At 44.5% G+C, this 18093-nt stretch overlaps 1 protein-coding gene across 1 annotated transcript; it reads left to right on the plus strand.

Moving 5' to 3' along the window:
- The first annotated feature begins 3007 nt into the window (after positions 1-3007).
- cep68 (centrosomal protein 68) lies at positions 3008-18075 on the plus strand. The gene is made up of 8 exons (XM_086121405.1): positions 3008-3096; positions 10259-10548; positions 10953-11984; positions 13310-13445; positions 13670-13866; positions 15587-15709; positions 15787-15883; positions 15964-18075. The coding sequence occupies exons 2-8, from the start codon at positions 10270-10272 to the stop codon at positions 16122-16124; spliced, it is 2025 nt and encodes a 674-aa protein (XP_085977531.1). The 5' UTR covers positions 3008-3096; positions 10259-10269; the 3' UTR covers positions 16125-18075.
- Positions 18076-18093: the final 18 nt, after the last annotated feature.

Consider the following 18093-nt stretch of genomic DNA (forward strand, 5'->3'; position numbering starts at 1 on the left):
GGGGTGCCAGGAATCATGCTTGGCCCCTGATTACCATGCACATCATAATGCCCACACTTGGTGAGGTTCATTGTAGAAAACTTTCCAGAGATGGAGAGAAAATTGCAGTGTTTGTGTCATCTGTATCATAAATAGCGGGCAGGGTCAAATGTGCTGCAAAGGGCCGAACGCTGCAAACACGGGAATGCTGCAAACACCCATCCATCCATTATCTGAACCACTTTATCCTCACGAGGGTCACGGGCGTGCTGGAACCTATCCCAGCTGTCTTCGGGCAGTTAGCAGGGTACGCCCTGAACTGGTTCCCAGCCAATCACAGAGCACACAAAGGCAACCATTTACGTTCACAATCACACTTGGGGACCATTTAGAGCACTGGTGTCAAAGTCAAGGCCCGGGGGCCAGATCTGGCCTGCCACATCATTTTCTGTGGCCCGCGAAAGCAAATCACAGATGTCAACTTTCACGATGCTGGCTAAAATCTCTACCAAATTTTACAATTCTCATTTGTAATAAATAAGAATGACACTGGAAGCATTTTCTTGTGACCAAACCCCTCATTACAGTAACTTCACCAATAGGTTAATAAACCGTTATCCTTGACTTCTTCATATGTTTCAGTCATAACGGCCCTCCAAGGGAAACTGTGACTAAAATCTGGCCCGTGACAAGAAATAAGTTTGACACCCCTGATTTAGAGTGTTCCATTAACCTACAATGCATGTTTTTGGAGTGTGGGAGGAAACCGGAAAACTCAGAGAAAACCCACGTAGGTACGGGGAGAACATGCAAACTCCACACAGGAAGGTCGCGTCCCGGAATCTAACCCTGCACCTCTGCACTGTAAGGCGGAAGTGTTAACCAGTCAACACTGTGCCGCCACGCTGCAAACAAACAAATTATGCAAAAAAAAAAAAAAAAAAAGAGAAGAAGAAACACACGTACAAACTAAAAAACACCAAACAACTGCAAAACAAAAATGCTGCAAGTAAGAAATACTGCAAACGGCCACACGTAGCAGCCACGGGAATGACACAAACAAAAAAACAAACACATGAATGTAAAAAAATACAAAAAAATATAAGAAAGAGCAAAGTGGAAGCAAACATTACAATCTACAAAACAAATGTCTCACAGGACTTGTGTTACGGTGCCCTCTTGTGGCCTGGCACACTTGCATGGTAATTTTTTTCTTTTATTTCTATTTTGTTGTTATTTTTGGGTTTTGTTTTATTTAGTTTGCTGTGTGTTTGTCTTTTTTTTCTTTATTTCATTCCTGTGTTTGCAGCGTCCAGCCGTTTGAAGCGCGTTTGCCCCTGTCGGCCATGTGCAAAAGACTTCCAGCAGGAACCTGTATAATTGGATCAAAAGGAAAATAAACTGCATTTGAAATACATTATACAGTAGAACTGTTTATCGATTGACAGTTGTTATAACACAGCTAATTTGCATTCTTCCACCAATTTACTGTGAGAAACATGCTTTGTGACATATTTCATATCACATGACACTTATTCTTTAGATACTTCATTTCTGATCATTAAACAGGGCGGAAACAAAATAAAGCAATTTAAATTAATGGTGTTTGATTCCTTTGTGAGATAATTCCTATGTGAGTAAAAAACGCATAGACAGTATATGGGCCATTCCAGAAGTGGAGGCCATTTTGGCTTTAACATTCTCAAAAAATAAACCTTCACTTTTTGAATACATATTCATCAATAATAGGTCATAAATGATGAAGTCTTGAGTAGTTCATCTTAAATCAACGTTACATTTTTTTATTACACGATTTATTTGGCGTTTACAATACCTGTCACACAATTTTGGACGAATGTTAGCTTTCTCTCAGGAGTAGAAGCTTTTGAGCAAGCAGTTACTGCTGACAAAAGAGGACGAATTTACTTTCATAGAGAAGTGTTGACTGAAGGACCTAGCTCCTCCTCAAACATCACACCTTTAACAGTTTATTTTTCAGACAGATGTCATCCCAGAAGCAGAAACGGTTTTGTCTCTTTCAATGGCAATGCATAACCCTTTCATGCCCCCTGTAACCCGATAACACGATAAGCTGGCTACTGTATGAACTGCTGTCCCGAAAGGGTTAATATTAATTTTCTATCCCATGGAGGAAAAAAAATGTCGCTGCTCTTGTAGTGCTGTTAAAATGAACACTTCGCTGATACCATCCATATTGATATAACATAAATGTATTTCCTCATCTAAACACTGTCCATAAAACAACACTATTGTTTTAGTGATGTTTTTTCATGAACTGAACTAAAAATATTTAGGACTTCCTATATACACAAAATAACACTTTCTTTCAAATATTGTCAATAAATTAGCTTTGTGTTAGTAAGGAATTCTCTTTTGCCGGCACATCGACCACGGATGTGACTGATTAGACAGCATGTGCCTTAGCGATGCCCGCAGTTGTTAGCAATCAACAACGTGCATTTTTAGCCGTTATCACACACACTATAATACCACTTTGCCACATTTAATACGGCGGCGACGTCGGCGTAGGATTTTACAATAAATGAGTCAACTATGGAGTGACTGAGTTCGCATTCTTCCCGACCAATCACACATCAGTGTCGCATTCAGGTACCTTAGTGTACTCGCAATTCACACACTTATTCCCTGAGGACTTTAGTATGAAGATTAATCGTAAATTTAAATAACGTCAACAATGTGTATACATATACAACGAAAGAATTATATGAAAGTAATTTCAATTTCAGGGACAACAAGTTGAAATACGCCTCGTCAATTAAGAGATATGGGGAGTAATTTGTTTTATACCACGTTCATCAACTACATTTCGCATAAACAGTAGCACACAGTACAACGTGTGAAACAGCTAAAGAATTTGTTCACAATGGTAACTTATGTATTTCTTTCGAGGTTCATTATTCGGCGGAAATAGTGAAGGCTATGAACATGTTAGTTGGATGTTTTGAATTCAGCACTTTAACATTGGCACTTAAACGCAACATGGTTGGGGAAGGAGGACCGGGAAGCCTTGCACAATTATGAGACGGCTCGTCACGACAAATGGACATTCATCGCTAAGATACTCTAATCATCGGGGTAAGAAACCGAAACACATTTTCTAGGTCTTTGTCCGTCTTTAGTTAGCGTGTATGGTGAAACAAACTTTTCATTCATTGATTCATTACACTCGCGACGTCTCGCTTCAAAACAATCCACTTCATACTGATGGTCTGTCTGTATGCCAGATTTGGGATAATGGCACGTCCATCAGCATTTGTGTTTAAATTTTGTGTATTTTTCTCAATTTATACAGCGATACAATTTGCGACATAGCCAAAATATTGAATTCTTCATGGGGTAGTCATGTTTTTTTTTAATTTTGCGAGACTAAAGTTATTTTGAGCTTTGTGCATCTTTTGGTTAGTTTTCCTGTTACTCTTAACACGTTGTGTGCCGTGCAACCGCTGCTTTTTTCGTACAGGTAGTTCAATTCCTTCCGGCTGTTGCTATGGTTCATCAATGACCACTGCCACGTGACATTTGCGGAACACAAGAAACCTCAACCAAAATAACAAATGGCACGACTGTATGATCCCGTTAGTTCACTTCCGTTTACGTATTGTAATGCCCTTCAGTAGCGGAGAGAAGGATGCTCGCAGTCGCTGATACTATTCATCATTTTTAATAAACAAAATAAGTAATAAACACACGCATTCAAAAGAGTTGCTGTTAGCCACAACTCACGCCCATGCTCCTCACTCAGACTAACTACCGGAGCCAATATTCCCCCAACCTGGCTCCTCCCCTCTCTATGACGTCAGACAAATACAAGAAACAGATATTACACTGCCCTCCCCTTTATGAAACCCTCGCCCCGAGGGTTCAACAAAAAAAGTCCTGCAGCAGTTGAGGTCTTCGTCTCCGTCTCTGTGGTCGGCCTGGCTCTGAGTCGATACCACCTTCAGCTGGCTGGCTCGGGACAACATTGGTGGGATCTGGGGAACATGGATCCACCACATGTTCTGAACTGGCGGATGAAACGGACCCCGCCTCAAATACAGGAACACCGCTGCCCCGGTAGGGGGCCAACCTATCCCGATGTAGGGCAACCTTTCTGCCCCTGGGGGGGACTGCCACCCGATAAACTACCTCCCCACCCGCTCAAGTACCCTACATGGCTAGGGACAGCCATGGTATCCCAATGGCTGTCTAGCTTGGGGCAGCGCCCTTTTTTTCTTTTAGGTGTATACACCCAAACCAGTTCCCCAATCTGGAAGTTCCGCCCCTTGCTCCGCACGTCATAGTTTCGCTTTTGACGTGCACCGGCTTTCTCCAGCTGGTCCCGTGCGAACGCGTGCGCTGCCCCCAGCCGATCCTGCAGTCTCTGGGCATACTCCAGCCCCGGCTGGTCCTCTGAGCTGCCGGGAGGTCTTCCAAACGCCATCTCTGCCGGTGTCCGAATTTCCTGGCCCAGCATCAGCAGAGCAGGAGTACAGCTCGTGGAACTTTGGACCGCTGAACGATAAGCCATCAGTACCAGCGGAATGTGCTGGTCCCAATCACGTTGGTGTTTGGAGGTGAGGATGGCGAGCTGCTGCTGCATGGTGCGGTTAAATCATTCCACAAGACCATCGCTCTGTGGATGCAAAGGGGTGGTGCGTGTTTTCTGCATGTCCAGGCGTTTACAAAGAGCAGCAAAAACTTTGGACTCAAAATTTCTGCCTTGGTCACTGTGGAGGATATCTGCAGTCCCAAACCGGGAGAACATGCCCTCCAGTAGCGCATCCGCCACTGTCTCCGCCTCTTGGTCTGGCAGTGCGTATGCCTCGGGCCACTTAGTAAAATGGTCCATTGCACATAGCACGTAACGGTTCCCTCTGTCCGTCACGGGGAAAGGGCCCATAATGTCCACAGCAACAGTGAAGTGGAACGCCTGCAGCTCCTCCAGCCACCGTGCTACTTGGCCTTCTGGTTCCTTGAATGACATCAGCCACTGTAGTGCGGCGTGATCTGTCCTGATGGTGAAAGGCACGCCACACAGGTAATACTTGATATGGCGTGTAGCCAAAACAACTGCTAGCAGTTCACGTCTGGTAACACAGTCGCGTCGTTCACTCTTGTTGAAAGTGCAGCTGAAATAGGCCACCACTCGCTCACCTTCCGGCCCCACCTGTGACAACACTGCCCCCATGCCGACATTACTCGTGTCCGTGTCCTGCACAAAAGGCAAGGCTGGATCTGGTGGGGTGAGAACAGGAGCGTTCATGAGGGCTCTTTTTAGGCTGCAGAACGCCTCCTGACAATCCGGCATCCAGAGAAAGGGTTGGTTGTCTTTAAGGAGGTGGACCAAGGGCGCCCTGATGGAAGAGAATCCCTTCACGAACCGTCTGTAGTACGAGGCCAGCCCCAAGAAACTTTTCAACTGCTTCTGGTCCCTTGGTACTGGCCAATCTTTAATGGTGCTGACCTTCTCCTCCAGCGTGCTGATGCCCTCACCGTTCACTCGGTGGCCCAGGAACTCCACCTCCCGCTGCATAAAGTGGCACTTTTCTGGGTGCAGTTTCAGCCCAGCCACTGCAATTCTTCCCAGCACCAGTCTCAGAGACTCCATTGCAGTCTGAAAAGACCCACCATGGACGAGGACATCATCCAAATACACCAGGCACCTTTGCCTCGGAATGTTTGAGAGCACTGTGTCCATCAAACGCTCAAATGTTCCTGGTACATTGGATAGTCCAAAACTCATGACCTTAAACTGCCAGTGTCCACTGGTGGTGCAGAATGCTGTCTTGGGTCTGGACTCCGTGGTGATGGGGACTTGCCAGTAGCCACTGCGGAGGTCGAGTGATGAGAACCACGCGGAGCCTGAGACCAAATCCAATGTCTCGTCTATCCGTGGGAGCGGGTAGCAGTCCTTTTTTGTCACCTTATTGAGCGGCCTGTAGTCCACACAGAACCGTGGTCTGGTGCTCTTTTTCCGGGGGACCATGACCACGCCAGACGCCCACGGACTATCGGAGGGCTCTATGATCCCTGCCTCGAGCATGGCACGGATCTCCTGATCCGCTGCCTCCTGCTGGGCCAGAGGCAGGCATCTGGGCCGAACCTTTACTGGTCGCGCGTCACCGGTGTCGATGTGGTACTCAACCAAGTGAGTGAGGCCCACCTCATTCTCACTGAGGGCAAAGATGTTCTCAAAGTCCCACAGTACCTGCCACAGCTGCTCCCGCTGCTCGACATCCAAGCCGTCACAGTTCTTCTCCCAAATGGACCGGATAGCCCCAGTCCGGTTCTCTGCTGGCCGACCCGGGGTTAACTCCACTGACGTGGCTGGGCTGGATTTTATTGGCCCCGCCAGTGAGCAGTCCATCACGGGGCGAGCGGACTCTACCCGGTCTACCGTCGATGAACAGTCCATCACGGGGCGAGCGGACTCTACCCGATCTACCGTCGAGGAGTCAGCGCTGCTGCTGCCTTGGACAGGCTGGGTCGGGTCAACCGCACACCTGTGTTCTCCGCTGCAGGGTCTGCATTGTTGACGGCCACCCCCGGAGTACCCTGCCGAGACGCCAGGATCAGCCCTACATGCTGACCACTCGGCAGCGTGAGCACCCCAGCTCCCAAGTCCACCACACATTTCGCAGCTTTTAAAAAGTCCCGTCCAAGAATACAGGGATCACTCACGTCAGCTACCCAAGCTGAGTGGGTTGTCGACAGACCCCCCAGGAGGAACAAAAATGTCCCTTTGCCTCTCATCTCGGCCGTTTCACCGGTCACGGTCCTCAGTTTTGTAGAGGTCGATGTTAAGACGGTCACCACTGGAACAATGTCAGGCCTCACAATTGTGGCTGAAGACCCAGTGTCCACCAGGGCTGTACAGGAAACGTCCCCAATCTGCACGCGAACATGACTGGGGTACCCCACGTCCGTCCAGCCCACCGTTATAGCTTTCTCTCCGAATGCGGGTTGCAGTTCCCGGTTAACAACTGTCGGGGTCCGCCTTGTCTGGGCTACACGGACCCTTTTCCGTTTCCCTGCTGGTTCAACATCTTTGGGCAGCGCCGCAGCAGATGACCTGGCTGTCCACAACCCCAGCAGACAGCGGGGCGTGCACATGCCCGCTTTTTTCCTCCTGCTGTGCTGGGCGGGTCTTTATTGCGCACACCAGCTGCTCCAACCACGCTGGCCTGGGATCCTCCCCTTCCGACAACGAAGTGGCCAAAACGGGGCAGGCTGATGTCTGTGGTTGCAATCTTCCACTCTGTAGCGAGAGAGAGTGCCTCTCCCAGGGCTCCCGGGTGGGCAAGCTGGACGTGCAGGCGCAGCTCATCCGGTCTGAGAGCTTGGATGAACTGATCGCGTATCAGTTCATTTTGGATCTCATTTGGCATTCCAGCATGTGCGCGCGGACCCAGGCTCTCGATCTTCAACTCACAGCGCAGAGAGTCTCTCAAATTAAACTCCCCAAAGCGCCTCTGCAAAGCACCCACCAGGGCGCTGTAATCGAGTCTTTCTCCGGGGCTCAGCAGCAGCAGGCAGGATGTAGCCTCCTCCGTCAGCGAAAGCGCTAACTGCACCGCTTTCACCTTGTCCGACCAATCCGCTGCGTCGGCCACCAACTCGAACTGTGCTCAAAATGCCTTTCAAAAAGCCAACTCCCTTTCCCGGATAATTTAAGAGCTTTCATGGAGGGCCACGCGAGCCCAAGGGCGCCGCCATGCATGTTTACGTCCGTTGCGATGGCAGCGGCACCTGCCGCTACGTCATGGCGTAACCCCGTTTTGGCGGGCCCGCGCTCATTTTGGCGCGAATCACCAGCTTCATGACGACCGCACCCGTTGCAACTCGACTCGGGCATATCAATCACGCACGGTACGGCTTCATCCTTTACCGTCCGCCGGGTAACGGGATCGCCGCACGGAACGGCCTCTTCCTTCATCCTTACGCAAAAACGGGAGTGCGACGGGTGAACCCAAAACTTCTGACACCAATGTAATGCCCTTCAGTAGCGGAGAGAAGGATGCTCGCAGTCGCTGATACTATTCATTATTTTTAATAAACAAAATAAGTAATAAACACACGCGTTCAAAGGAGTTGCTGTTAGCCACAACTCACGCCCATGCGCTCCTCACTCAGACTAACTACCGGAGCCAATATTCCCCCAACCTGGCTACTCCCCTCTCTATGACGTCACACAAATACAAGAAACAGATATTACAGTATAATTACCGGTACCCCGAGCCGTCAAAGTTCTACTGAATTGTCAGCCAATTTGAATTTTAAAACGTTGTTATAGTACAGACGGCGAGGGACAACCTAATTGCAAATGTGTCCACATGCCTTTCTGTTTGTTTTAATCTACTCACCCTTTATGCATCCTGTATGGTTAATCATCATCGACTCTGAAACGGAACTCATCACGGTTGCAAATATCAGTCCTGATCTCAACGTGCGGTTTGGTCCAGATGCATTTGGACAATTAAGATGAGATTCAAGTATGCATTTTCACATTTGGCTTTTATAACTTTTATTGAACCATGGAAACATGGCGTGATCGTTCAGGAAAAAGTGAATTATCACAAAGCCATTGCTGTAGATATTTTGAGAGGCCTATTGATCATTCGTCCCATTCACTGACTGCCCCTGTGCATTTGAGCAATTTTTTGAGCCGTCGGTGCATTTATATAGGGCCAAAAAATATATAGTCTGGTATTCTTATAAAATACAACATATTTGCACTTGTTTGTAATGGTATTGATGCGGCCGGCTGGATCTTGCATTTGCTTAAAACTGCTAAATGAATTTTTTTGTTGTGAAAGCTTCTTGTGCATTTTTCCTTGGCTGTGACATCTGCGACATTGCAACACAACAGCACTTCATCTGTATTTTTATTGCGCTTTAACAACAGCACGAGAAAACAATCTACCTGTTGCATTTGAATTGTTATTAATCCCTCACATGGTTATGTCATTGGCTAAATTAGTTCATGTATGTGCATCCCTGATCGACAAAAACAAAAGTTAAAACAGATATGCTACTGTACTTCTAAAGGATGTTCTTTGTACTCATTTAAGATTTAGCCTACAGAAGGCAGAGTTGAAGACTATGACATTGTTGTTATTTACAAACCCAATTCCAATGAAGTGGGGATGTTGTGTTAAGCATAGTAATAATAGAGCGCAGCTAAAGATGGACCTAATTGTTTTTAACTTCTTCCTTGACTGTCACTCCAATGAAAAATGCTGTTCAACTCCCAATGCGATTGCCATTATTGCTATATTTGAAAACACTCACACGCACAAACATTCTTACTAACCGTCCTCTGTTCAGGAAATAAAGAAGGCCAAACATGGGAAGGGCTATCAGGTCCCTAAAATAGAGGAGATTTCCACGTTTCGTAGGTCCTGTGTCCACTGAAATAGTAGCTGTTTTTGTCTTTATTTACTAGTGGACAATATGGTACCGTGTTTATTTAATGTTGATTAAAATGTTGAAAATGACCTTCAGTTCAAATATAAATTTATGTTTGTGAATTTGTACCATGTGATGCCCAGTGGAGTGGCTTTGGGTTTGGGTCATTTTGGAAGGTTTTAGGTAGAATGCTGTGTTTGGAGGGTTGAGGATTAGTCAAAAACATTTCAAATTATTTGGTCCTTTGGGTTGGCCTTAGGTTGGATGCTTATGAGAAACTGCAGTCAGTACTTTTGTGTAAATTTTGTAGTTTTAAAAACTTTTCCCTGTATTTTTTTTTAACTTTCTTGAGAATATTCACTGCTTTGCTGTTTTGAGATGCCAGCACAAACAACTCCTGTGCTATATTTTGACGATGCCATTTTTTGATTGTGGTGACCCAAAAATAACCACACAAAAGTTTGAAACTAAGAAATGGCAACAAAAAAGTCACAGATCCACACACCTAAGTCAATATATATCATTTTATTTTGAATACAAAAATAGAAAATGCCGCAACACTGTGTACCTTTTGACATGAATTGCAAACAGCAACATCCAAAGTGAGTTTTCACGCATGCAAGACCCCACCAAACGACTTTGATGAGAAAAAGTTATGCGCTGTAATTGTGTTGGGAAATACTGCACCATTTCTGCGTCTTTAGTCACCTCCTTTGTGGCGAATAACAGTAACTTTCACCCGTCTATAATTGCACTACAGTACATTGATTAAAAACACATTTTCTGTCCTTTTTATTTTATGATAGTGAATGATGTCATTTTATTTCAATGTACATTTCATTGACAGGATCTTTATAGATGATATTTTCTCCAATGGACGCCGTTGAATGCAGCCGGCCATGGAAGTTGCATCCTCCAGATACATGTGGTAGCCACAGCATGAGATTAAATGCAACAGACGTTGCGAGTGGCAAAAGAGCAACAGATTGGGATAAAGAACAGACTCATAAAAGTGTTACTATGGCGCCCACTTCCAGGTATTTGACTGAAAGGCAATATGTGATGAGAAAGCCTCTCTTCTATATGGAACAGGCATCCATTTTAAAGAAGACTCCTCAGCAGCAGCATCAACAGAAGGCAAGTACAACATTTATGGAATGTCTTTAAAGGATACTCACATTTTGAATTACTATCCATCCATGTCTCACGAAACCATATTTGTGTGCCCCATTGTCTTATTTACCTTATTCGGTAATACGGAGTATACGGTAGTTGAATATTGTGTATTTATACTGTGTGTGTGTGTATGTATACATCTTATTTGCATTCTGTGATATAAATTAGTCTGAAAAAGACATCATACTCAGAAATCAAGAGTAATAAATAAACCTCGAGATTATGATAGGATTATAGTTCTAGACTAGTTCATTGCGCGCCGTCGTAATCTCGAAACCTCGTGTGCCAGGACCTTCGAAAACCAAGGACTGACATGTACCTGAAATATGATTTGATTTTTAAAACCCATTTTTGATATTTCACAGGAGATGCATGTCAGTACCAGCGGAAAACATGAAGGTCAGCGTTCCGTCAAGATTAATTTGCTGACTAGGTTAGGGGAAGACCTGAAGTCCGTGAGCAATCGCTTCACTCCCAGTGATGTTGCCGATCATTCAGCCTCGACAGAAGTGTGCAGCTCACTTTTGGATTTCCCAGAGGACAGCACAAAGTTAGAACATGAAGAACCTGTTGTTGGATTGACTTTGACCAGAAATAAATCAATTCAGTGTGACCTTCCCAGCAACATTCTGGAGTTGCAGAAAAAGGACCGTCCTGAGAGGCTGCAACTGACATCCACCGTTCTGTACCCCAACTATACCCCCACCCCACGTTTCTCATATTCTAAAAGAGACCAAACAACAGAGCTCAAAAAACAAAATCTCTACTCTTTAGCCGGGCAGTCAAGAAGACAAAGCATGTCATATCACGAAGCAAACTATTGGGACTGTGCCATCCCGAAGTCTTTGCCCACATCCACAAATAGACACGCTGCATCCTGGGATCCAAACCAGGAGTATCAAGATTTGCTGGACTACACTTACCCTCTTAGACCTGGGCAGATGGACAGGAAGTGGGACAGCGCTGCGTTCCTTGGTGACTCTCGCCAACAACAAGACCTGAACTTAGTGGATTCTGGTATTGAACTGGATAACCTTCGTACCACCAGCCTATCTGGGTCGGATTTAAACCTGAGCAACACCATGCAGACAGAAGCTTGGGACAGACTGGATCAGAAAATCAATCCCACAGGTGTGGACTCTTCTCCACTTGTCTCCAGATCACTCTCTTCTGAGTTGTTTTTGGATACTTTGGGCTTAGTTATGGACAAAGAAGTTGGGAACTGTCACCAGGGTAGAAGTCAGCACCATCATCAATATGCACAACCCTCCCCCACCATCGCTTTTATCCACGCAACAAGTGTTCTTCCTCAGTCCCAATTTGTAGGTGGGGACTTTGACAAGGAGTTTTGGGCTCTGCCTGATCACCTGGAAGAGGTGCAACTCCTCACTAGACAGGTCTGTGTTGTCGAGCTGGCATTAACTATACTTTCAAAAGTTGCTGGGTACGGGAACTCTCAGGGTGCAGTTTCAACAAGCACTACTGATATGGAATAATTATTTGTTGGTTTGTTGTTGAAAGTTGTGAAAGATGACAAACCAATTGATTTATCTTTTTGCACACTACTGCCCTGGTATCCAACCACAGCAGTTTGCTTCAGAAATTGAGTTTTGGTGCTTTCACAAAAGCAACATTTAATACGTTTTAGTCAAACTCTGGGCGGCACAGTGGTCAACTGATTAGCACGTCGGCATGATAGAGCAGAGGTCCAGGGTTCAATTCCATCTGCGAAAGATTTCCAGTCTTCCTTTTTGTTTAACTTACTGGCATGTCATACTCTTTTTGTAGCTAGCTCAGGGTTCCAAAACTGTACGACGACGAATTGAGCTGCTTGGTAGAAACCAAGAGCACCCGGAGAAAACCCACGCAGGCATGGGGAGAACATGCAGATTCCACACAGGAAGGCCGGAGCCGGAATCGAGCACTCCACCTCTACACTGTGACGCCGATGTGCTAACCACTCGGCCACCGGGCTGCCCAATATACCATACATACTGCATGAATAAATACACTTTTTTTTAAGGTACCGTATTCTCCGCCCTTATCAGGCGTTTTAGAGTATAAGATGCACCTTCAATGAATGGCCTATTTTAAAACAGTTTTCATATATAGGGCGCAGCGTATTATAAGGCGCATAGAATAGAAGCTACAATAGTGGGTGCAGTTGCATTATGCATCCACTAGATGGAGCTGTACTAAAGTAATACAATACAATACAATACAGCTTTATTTATGTAAAGATTTCACAGGAGCTGCAGCTTTAACAAAGCACTGCACAGGACATTTAAAATGCTATGTCCAAGAAATCTGAATATTTATCCATATATAAGGTGCATCGCATTATAAGGCACACTGTCGGCTTTTGAGAGAATGAAATGCTTTTAGGTGCGCCTTATAGCGTGGAAAATACGCTAACTATATTATGCATTATTCGTGTGGGGAGTCTGGAAGTTCTCCCTGTGGTTGTGTGGGTTTTCTCCAGGTGCTGCACATCCTTCACAAATTAATTGAAATCTACATTTTGTTTGGAAATACAAATGTTGGTGTGAATGGTTAGCAACCAGCTAACGCCGATCTGCCCTGCGATTGGCTGGCAACCAGTCCTCGGTGTACCTCGCCTCAGTTCATCCGCAATTCGAGTTAGATAAGCAGTGTAGAAGATGGATGAATTATTGAAATGGTGCAAATGTGTGACTAAGAGCCCCGTTTTATCTGATTGAAGGTAAAGGAGGTGACAGCCTGGCTGAAGTGCCCACTCGCAGCCACGTGTGAGTGTGTGGGCTCTGCCTCGCATCGCCTGACTCTATCACAGCAAGAGAAAGAACTGGCTGAAGAGGCTGGTGCCAAAGAGCACCAAGGTAAGAAAAAGATGATGGAAGAGCAAACATTAACATAAATTAGAGGAGTGCAGCTAAATCAGGTACTCATACCATTGAACAAAACTGATCTCGGGGGATTCTAATTTTCCAGGTTTCTCTTTCTATTGCTTCTTCTTCTGTATTGTGAATACAAGTGTGTCATGTTGGGTTTGCAATGCAAAAAACTTATTAGGTCGTGAGTGCTATTTCCTCCTTATCGTCAGCTGATCATAGTAACCTTGAGGCAGTGAGGAGAAGTCCCAGTTCATGGATGGAGTCTGTTGGTCCAGGACTGACTCAGGACAGTTTCAAGGAGGTGGAGACCTTGGTGGAGCAGCTTTGTGGCATCCACCTGAGAGACTCTCAGAAGGGCATCCTGGAAGAGCAGGACCACAGTTGCTCTCTGATGCAACGTACCCGCGTAAGTACTAAAATAGGGACCACTTTGAATGGCCTGCCTCTGAAGGCATCCGGCGGTTCCAGAGTTTATCTCCACTTTCCTCTCAAGTCTGCTCAATTCTTTCACAATAAATTGCACTCAGCTCTTTCTGATATAAAGAAAAAAAACTTACCTACTGTGCTGGCATCACTAACCTTGAATGACTGCATAAGACGATATTGTAAAAGTGTTTTGACTGCACTGAAGGCAGAAAAGTGCAACGCTCCCCTCCAAAAGTATTGGAACAGTGAGGCAATTTCCGTAACTGGAATCTGAAACATTTTGTGACATCAACAAAATGATTAGTCACGGGATATTTGTGCTTTCATTTGCAGGTTCAGTATTTACATCTGCATCTGATAAATTAAATTACATTTGTCGTGTGAACAAACAACAGTCTTGTCATGTTAATGCAGTGAAATTACTTCCATTTTTGCTTTTGTCGTTTAGGAAAAAAAAACATCTAACAAATTATTAGTCGGCATAATGCCTGAAGTACTAAGCACAAAGCGGAAGACGATTGTGGTACCGACTGTTAAAAAAAGGAGCTGGGCGTATGCCATTATGTGTAGGCTGTTGCTTTTTAGGCGCATCACTCTTGCATTGTGGTTCCCTCCTTGTTAACCAGAGAGGACTTTTGCACATTTGTTGTATTGTATCACACCATTTGATATTGCTGTGTAAAGCTTAATGGAAAAAACTGCAATCATTTTCAGTGTCTGACCAGCTATGCACAATCTCCCTCAAATCTAATGGGTTCTTCCTTGGCCCAGGCACCTCCCCTCTTTCAGAGCGATTGCCAATTTTTCTTTTTCTTTTGGGTGACATGTTCATTGATACTGCCCTTATTAACTGGTTCCCTTCTGAAAAGGTATGCTTGATAAAGTGTACTTCAGTATAAGTATATAATGTGTACTTTTTCATACTAAATTGGAACAAATGAAGTTTTAAAAGTATACAATACGTATCTGTCTGTGTACCTTTCAGTACAAGCCAAGTATACTTAAGCATACTTCTGTGAAGTTTATAAAAATATTGTATTTAAAAATTACACTGACAGTATAATACTGCCTCCAATTAAGTATAAAAAAAAGTTTACTTCTGGTACTGTATACTCCTCTGCTCCCTAGACACTCTGGAGGAGGTGGGCAACAGGAGGATGTTAGCTAAGCTAAAAGCTATGATGGACAGTCCCTCCCACCCCCTCCAGCCCGCCCTGACAGCACTCGGTAGCTCCTTCAGCCAGAGACTGTTACACCTGCCCTGCAAGAAGGAGAGATACCGCCGCTCGTTCCTACCGACTGCTGTCAGGCTGCTGAATAAAAAATAAGATGATGTGAAAAACAATTGTAAATAGCACAGCCACCTTATCTATATCTATATTTATATTGCACTTAATTGAACGGTGTACATTGAAACTGTAACATTTATTTTGTGAATGCAAACACTTTGTTTTTCTTCTTTCTACCCACACTCTTGCTGCTGTAGACTGTAAATTTCCCCAGTGTGGGACAAATAAAGGATATCTTATCTTATACTTAAATTTAACTACTTTTTGCCAAGGGTGTACTTAGACAGAATGACTAATGTTAACAAGCCGAAAGGTCATGAAAAGAAGAAAATTAGTGGGCCCAGTTTTTGCTCCTAAGTCAAATACCATGTCCGCCAGACAACCTTTGTGTGTTTGTACCTTTTGTTACAGATGTTTTGTTCACTCTTGGAGCAATATATCCACTGGCTCCACAAGGTTTCCGAGAAGATGGACATGTTGGCTAGACCCACGGTAGACAATGAAAACGTCAAGAGGTCACTTGCTGAATATCAGGTATCATCTACAATTTCAGGGATTCAAAATTCAAAAAGTATCCATTTGGCAATATTGATCCGTTGTCGTGTTCTCAGAAATTTCAGCAAGAATTGAGAAGTCATCAGCAATTAATTTCTCATGTTCTGCAAACCGGCGAGCTGCTTCTCGGGTGCATGGACGGCACGTCTCCATGTAAGGTTCCTCCTCCGCACGGTTGATAATGGACAACATGAACGCAAAGACTGAGTTTTGTTTCCTTCCCATCATTTCAGTGTTAAGAAACACACTGCTGTTGATTGAGAGGCAGTCAAGAGCCATGGAATATCGCACAGAGCACTTGTCCTCCATCTTATCGGCCATGGACAATCGGACACATCCTAATGAGCCCAGTGATCCACTTCTTCAGGACAAACTGGGGACATCCACCAAGTGAATGTCCAAGCTCCACCCATTTTCGAAAGCACTCGTCTTCAATGGAGTCATGGGTGATCCTATCCCAACTGAGTCTGGGAAAGAAGCGGGTACACTCTGGTCTGGTTGCCAAGCAATTACATGGCATTTATATTATAACATTCATATCTTTGGACAGTTTGAGACTTTTATGTATTTTGGGATGTGAGTCATTAGTTCTCCGTGTTGCCTGTGTTTTTTTTTTTTTAAATTATATTTTTCCTGTAATTTTGTCAAACATTATACAATAATTTTATTGATATACCCATGAACAAATCGATTACAGTTTAAACATGCTTCAGTTTAAACATGCTTGATCAGGCAGAAAGCGGCTCGAGTTGTGGTTTCATGTAGGAAGTAATACAGGTATACAGCCACCAAGTGTCCTTAAATGTAAACAATTCCAAAACGTGACTTGATTTTTAAATGTTTTGTAACGGCATATTCACAGACTACCTTTTCCCCCTCAAAATTCCTTCAAAATAGCAAACTACCTTAAACTCATTCACTCCCAAAGACTTTTTTAAACGTCTTTTCAGACTTGGTTCAGAATTGGCGGTGACTGAATGAGTACGGTACACGTTCTCAGTCGAGGCATAAACCGTACCAGACAACAAAAGAGAAGAACATCCATCCATCCATCCATTTTCTATCCCAGTATCTACCAAAACGATTGAAAACTTCAGAAATCACTTGTACACCAGTATTCACAGCCTTTGCTGAATAGTTTGTTGATGCACCTTTGGCAGCAATGACAGCCTCAAGTCTTTTCGAATCAGATATACGACAAGCTTGCGAAACCTTATTTTTGACCAGTTTTGCCTGTTCCTCGGAGCAGCACCTCTTAAGCTCCATCAAGCCATTTTCTGAACTCTGCGGAGAGCTTTGTCTGGGCCACTCATAGGCAGAATTGTCCTGAAACTGCTCACTGCGTGTGCCCTTTTACTGAGAAGTTTCTTCCGTGTGGCCACTCTGCCATACAAGCCTTTCATCACTGCAGCGATGGTTGTCCTGGTTTCCATATTTCCACAGAGCGCCGACAGAGATCATTGAGTTCTCAGTCACCTCCTTGACTTGGGCCCTGATCCACTGAGCACACTACCTTGATGGAAGCTACTGAGAAAAAAAAAATTCTCGACCTTTCCTCCTGATCTGTGCCTTAAGACTTGTGCCTTGATGTGTAGTCACGTATGACCTTATGCAGACAGCTGTGTAACTCCTTTTACAGACAGCTGTGTGCCTTTCCAAATCGTGTCCAATCAATTGAATTTACAACAGGTAGACCCAAATTAGGCTGTAGAAACATTGTATGGCCGGGCTGTGGAAAGTGAGCTCAATTTAGAGTTAAGTTACAAAGGATGTGAATACATATGTAGATGACTTCTTCATTCATCCATCTTCCGATCCGCTTTATCCTCACAAGGGTCGACAGGCGTGCTGGAATCTATCCCAGCTGCCTTTGCGCAGTAGGCGGGGGACACCCTGAACCGGTTGATAGCCAGTGGCAGGGCACACAGAGACGGACAACCATCCATGCTCACACTCACACCTAGGGACAATTTTGAGTGTTCCATTAACCTGCCACCCATGTTTTTGGAATGTTGGAGGAAACCAGAGTACCCGGAGAAAACCCACACCGCCTATCTTTGTTACAAAGGCTGTGAATAAATATGTGCATGTCTTCTTAAAGTTTTTTTTAAATTCTATTTGTAAACTGTAGAAAAAAAATGTTTTGGGAAAAGCCCTGATACCTTTTGTTGATGCACTGAGTAAATGGCAGAAAGAGAAGATTCATTTTGTGGCATTACTCAAAGGTCATCCCAATTTGTGGCAATACTATTACAAGCTAACAAGTTAAGTTTTTCGAGGTGTATGCTTTGGCTGTTTTTCTAATGTTATACTTGTGCATTCAAATAAACAATTTTGACTCACAACCTGGACAGCATTTGAAG

This window comes from Hippocampus guttulatus, chromosome 10, assembly GCF_054856545.1.
Source record: "Hippocampus guttulatus isolate MCC_2025c chromosome 10, RoL_Hgut_1.0, whole genome shotgun sequence".
Lineage (NCBI taxonomy): Eukaryota > Metazoa > Chordata > Actinopteri > Syngnathiformes > Syngnathidae > Hippocampus > Hippocampus guttulatus.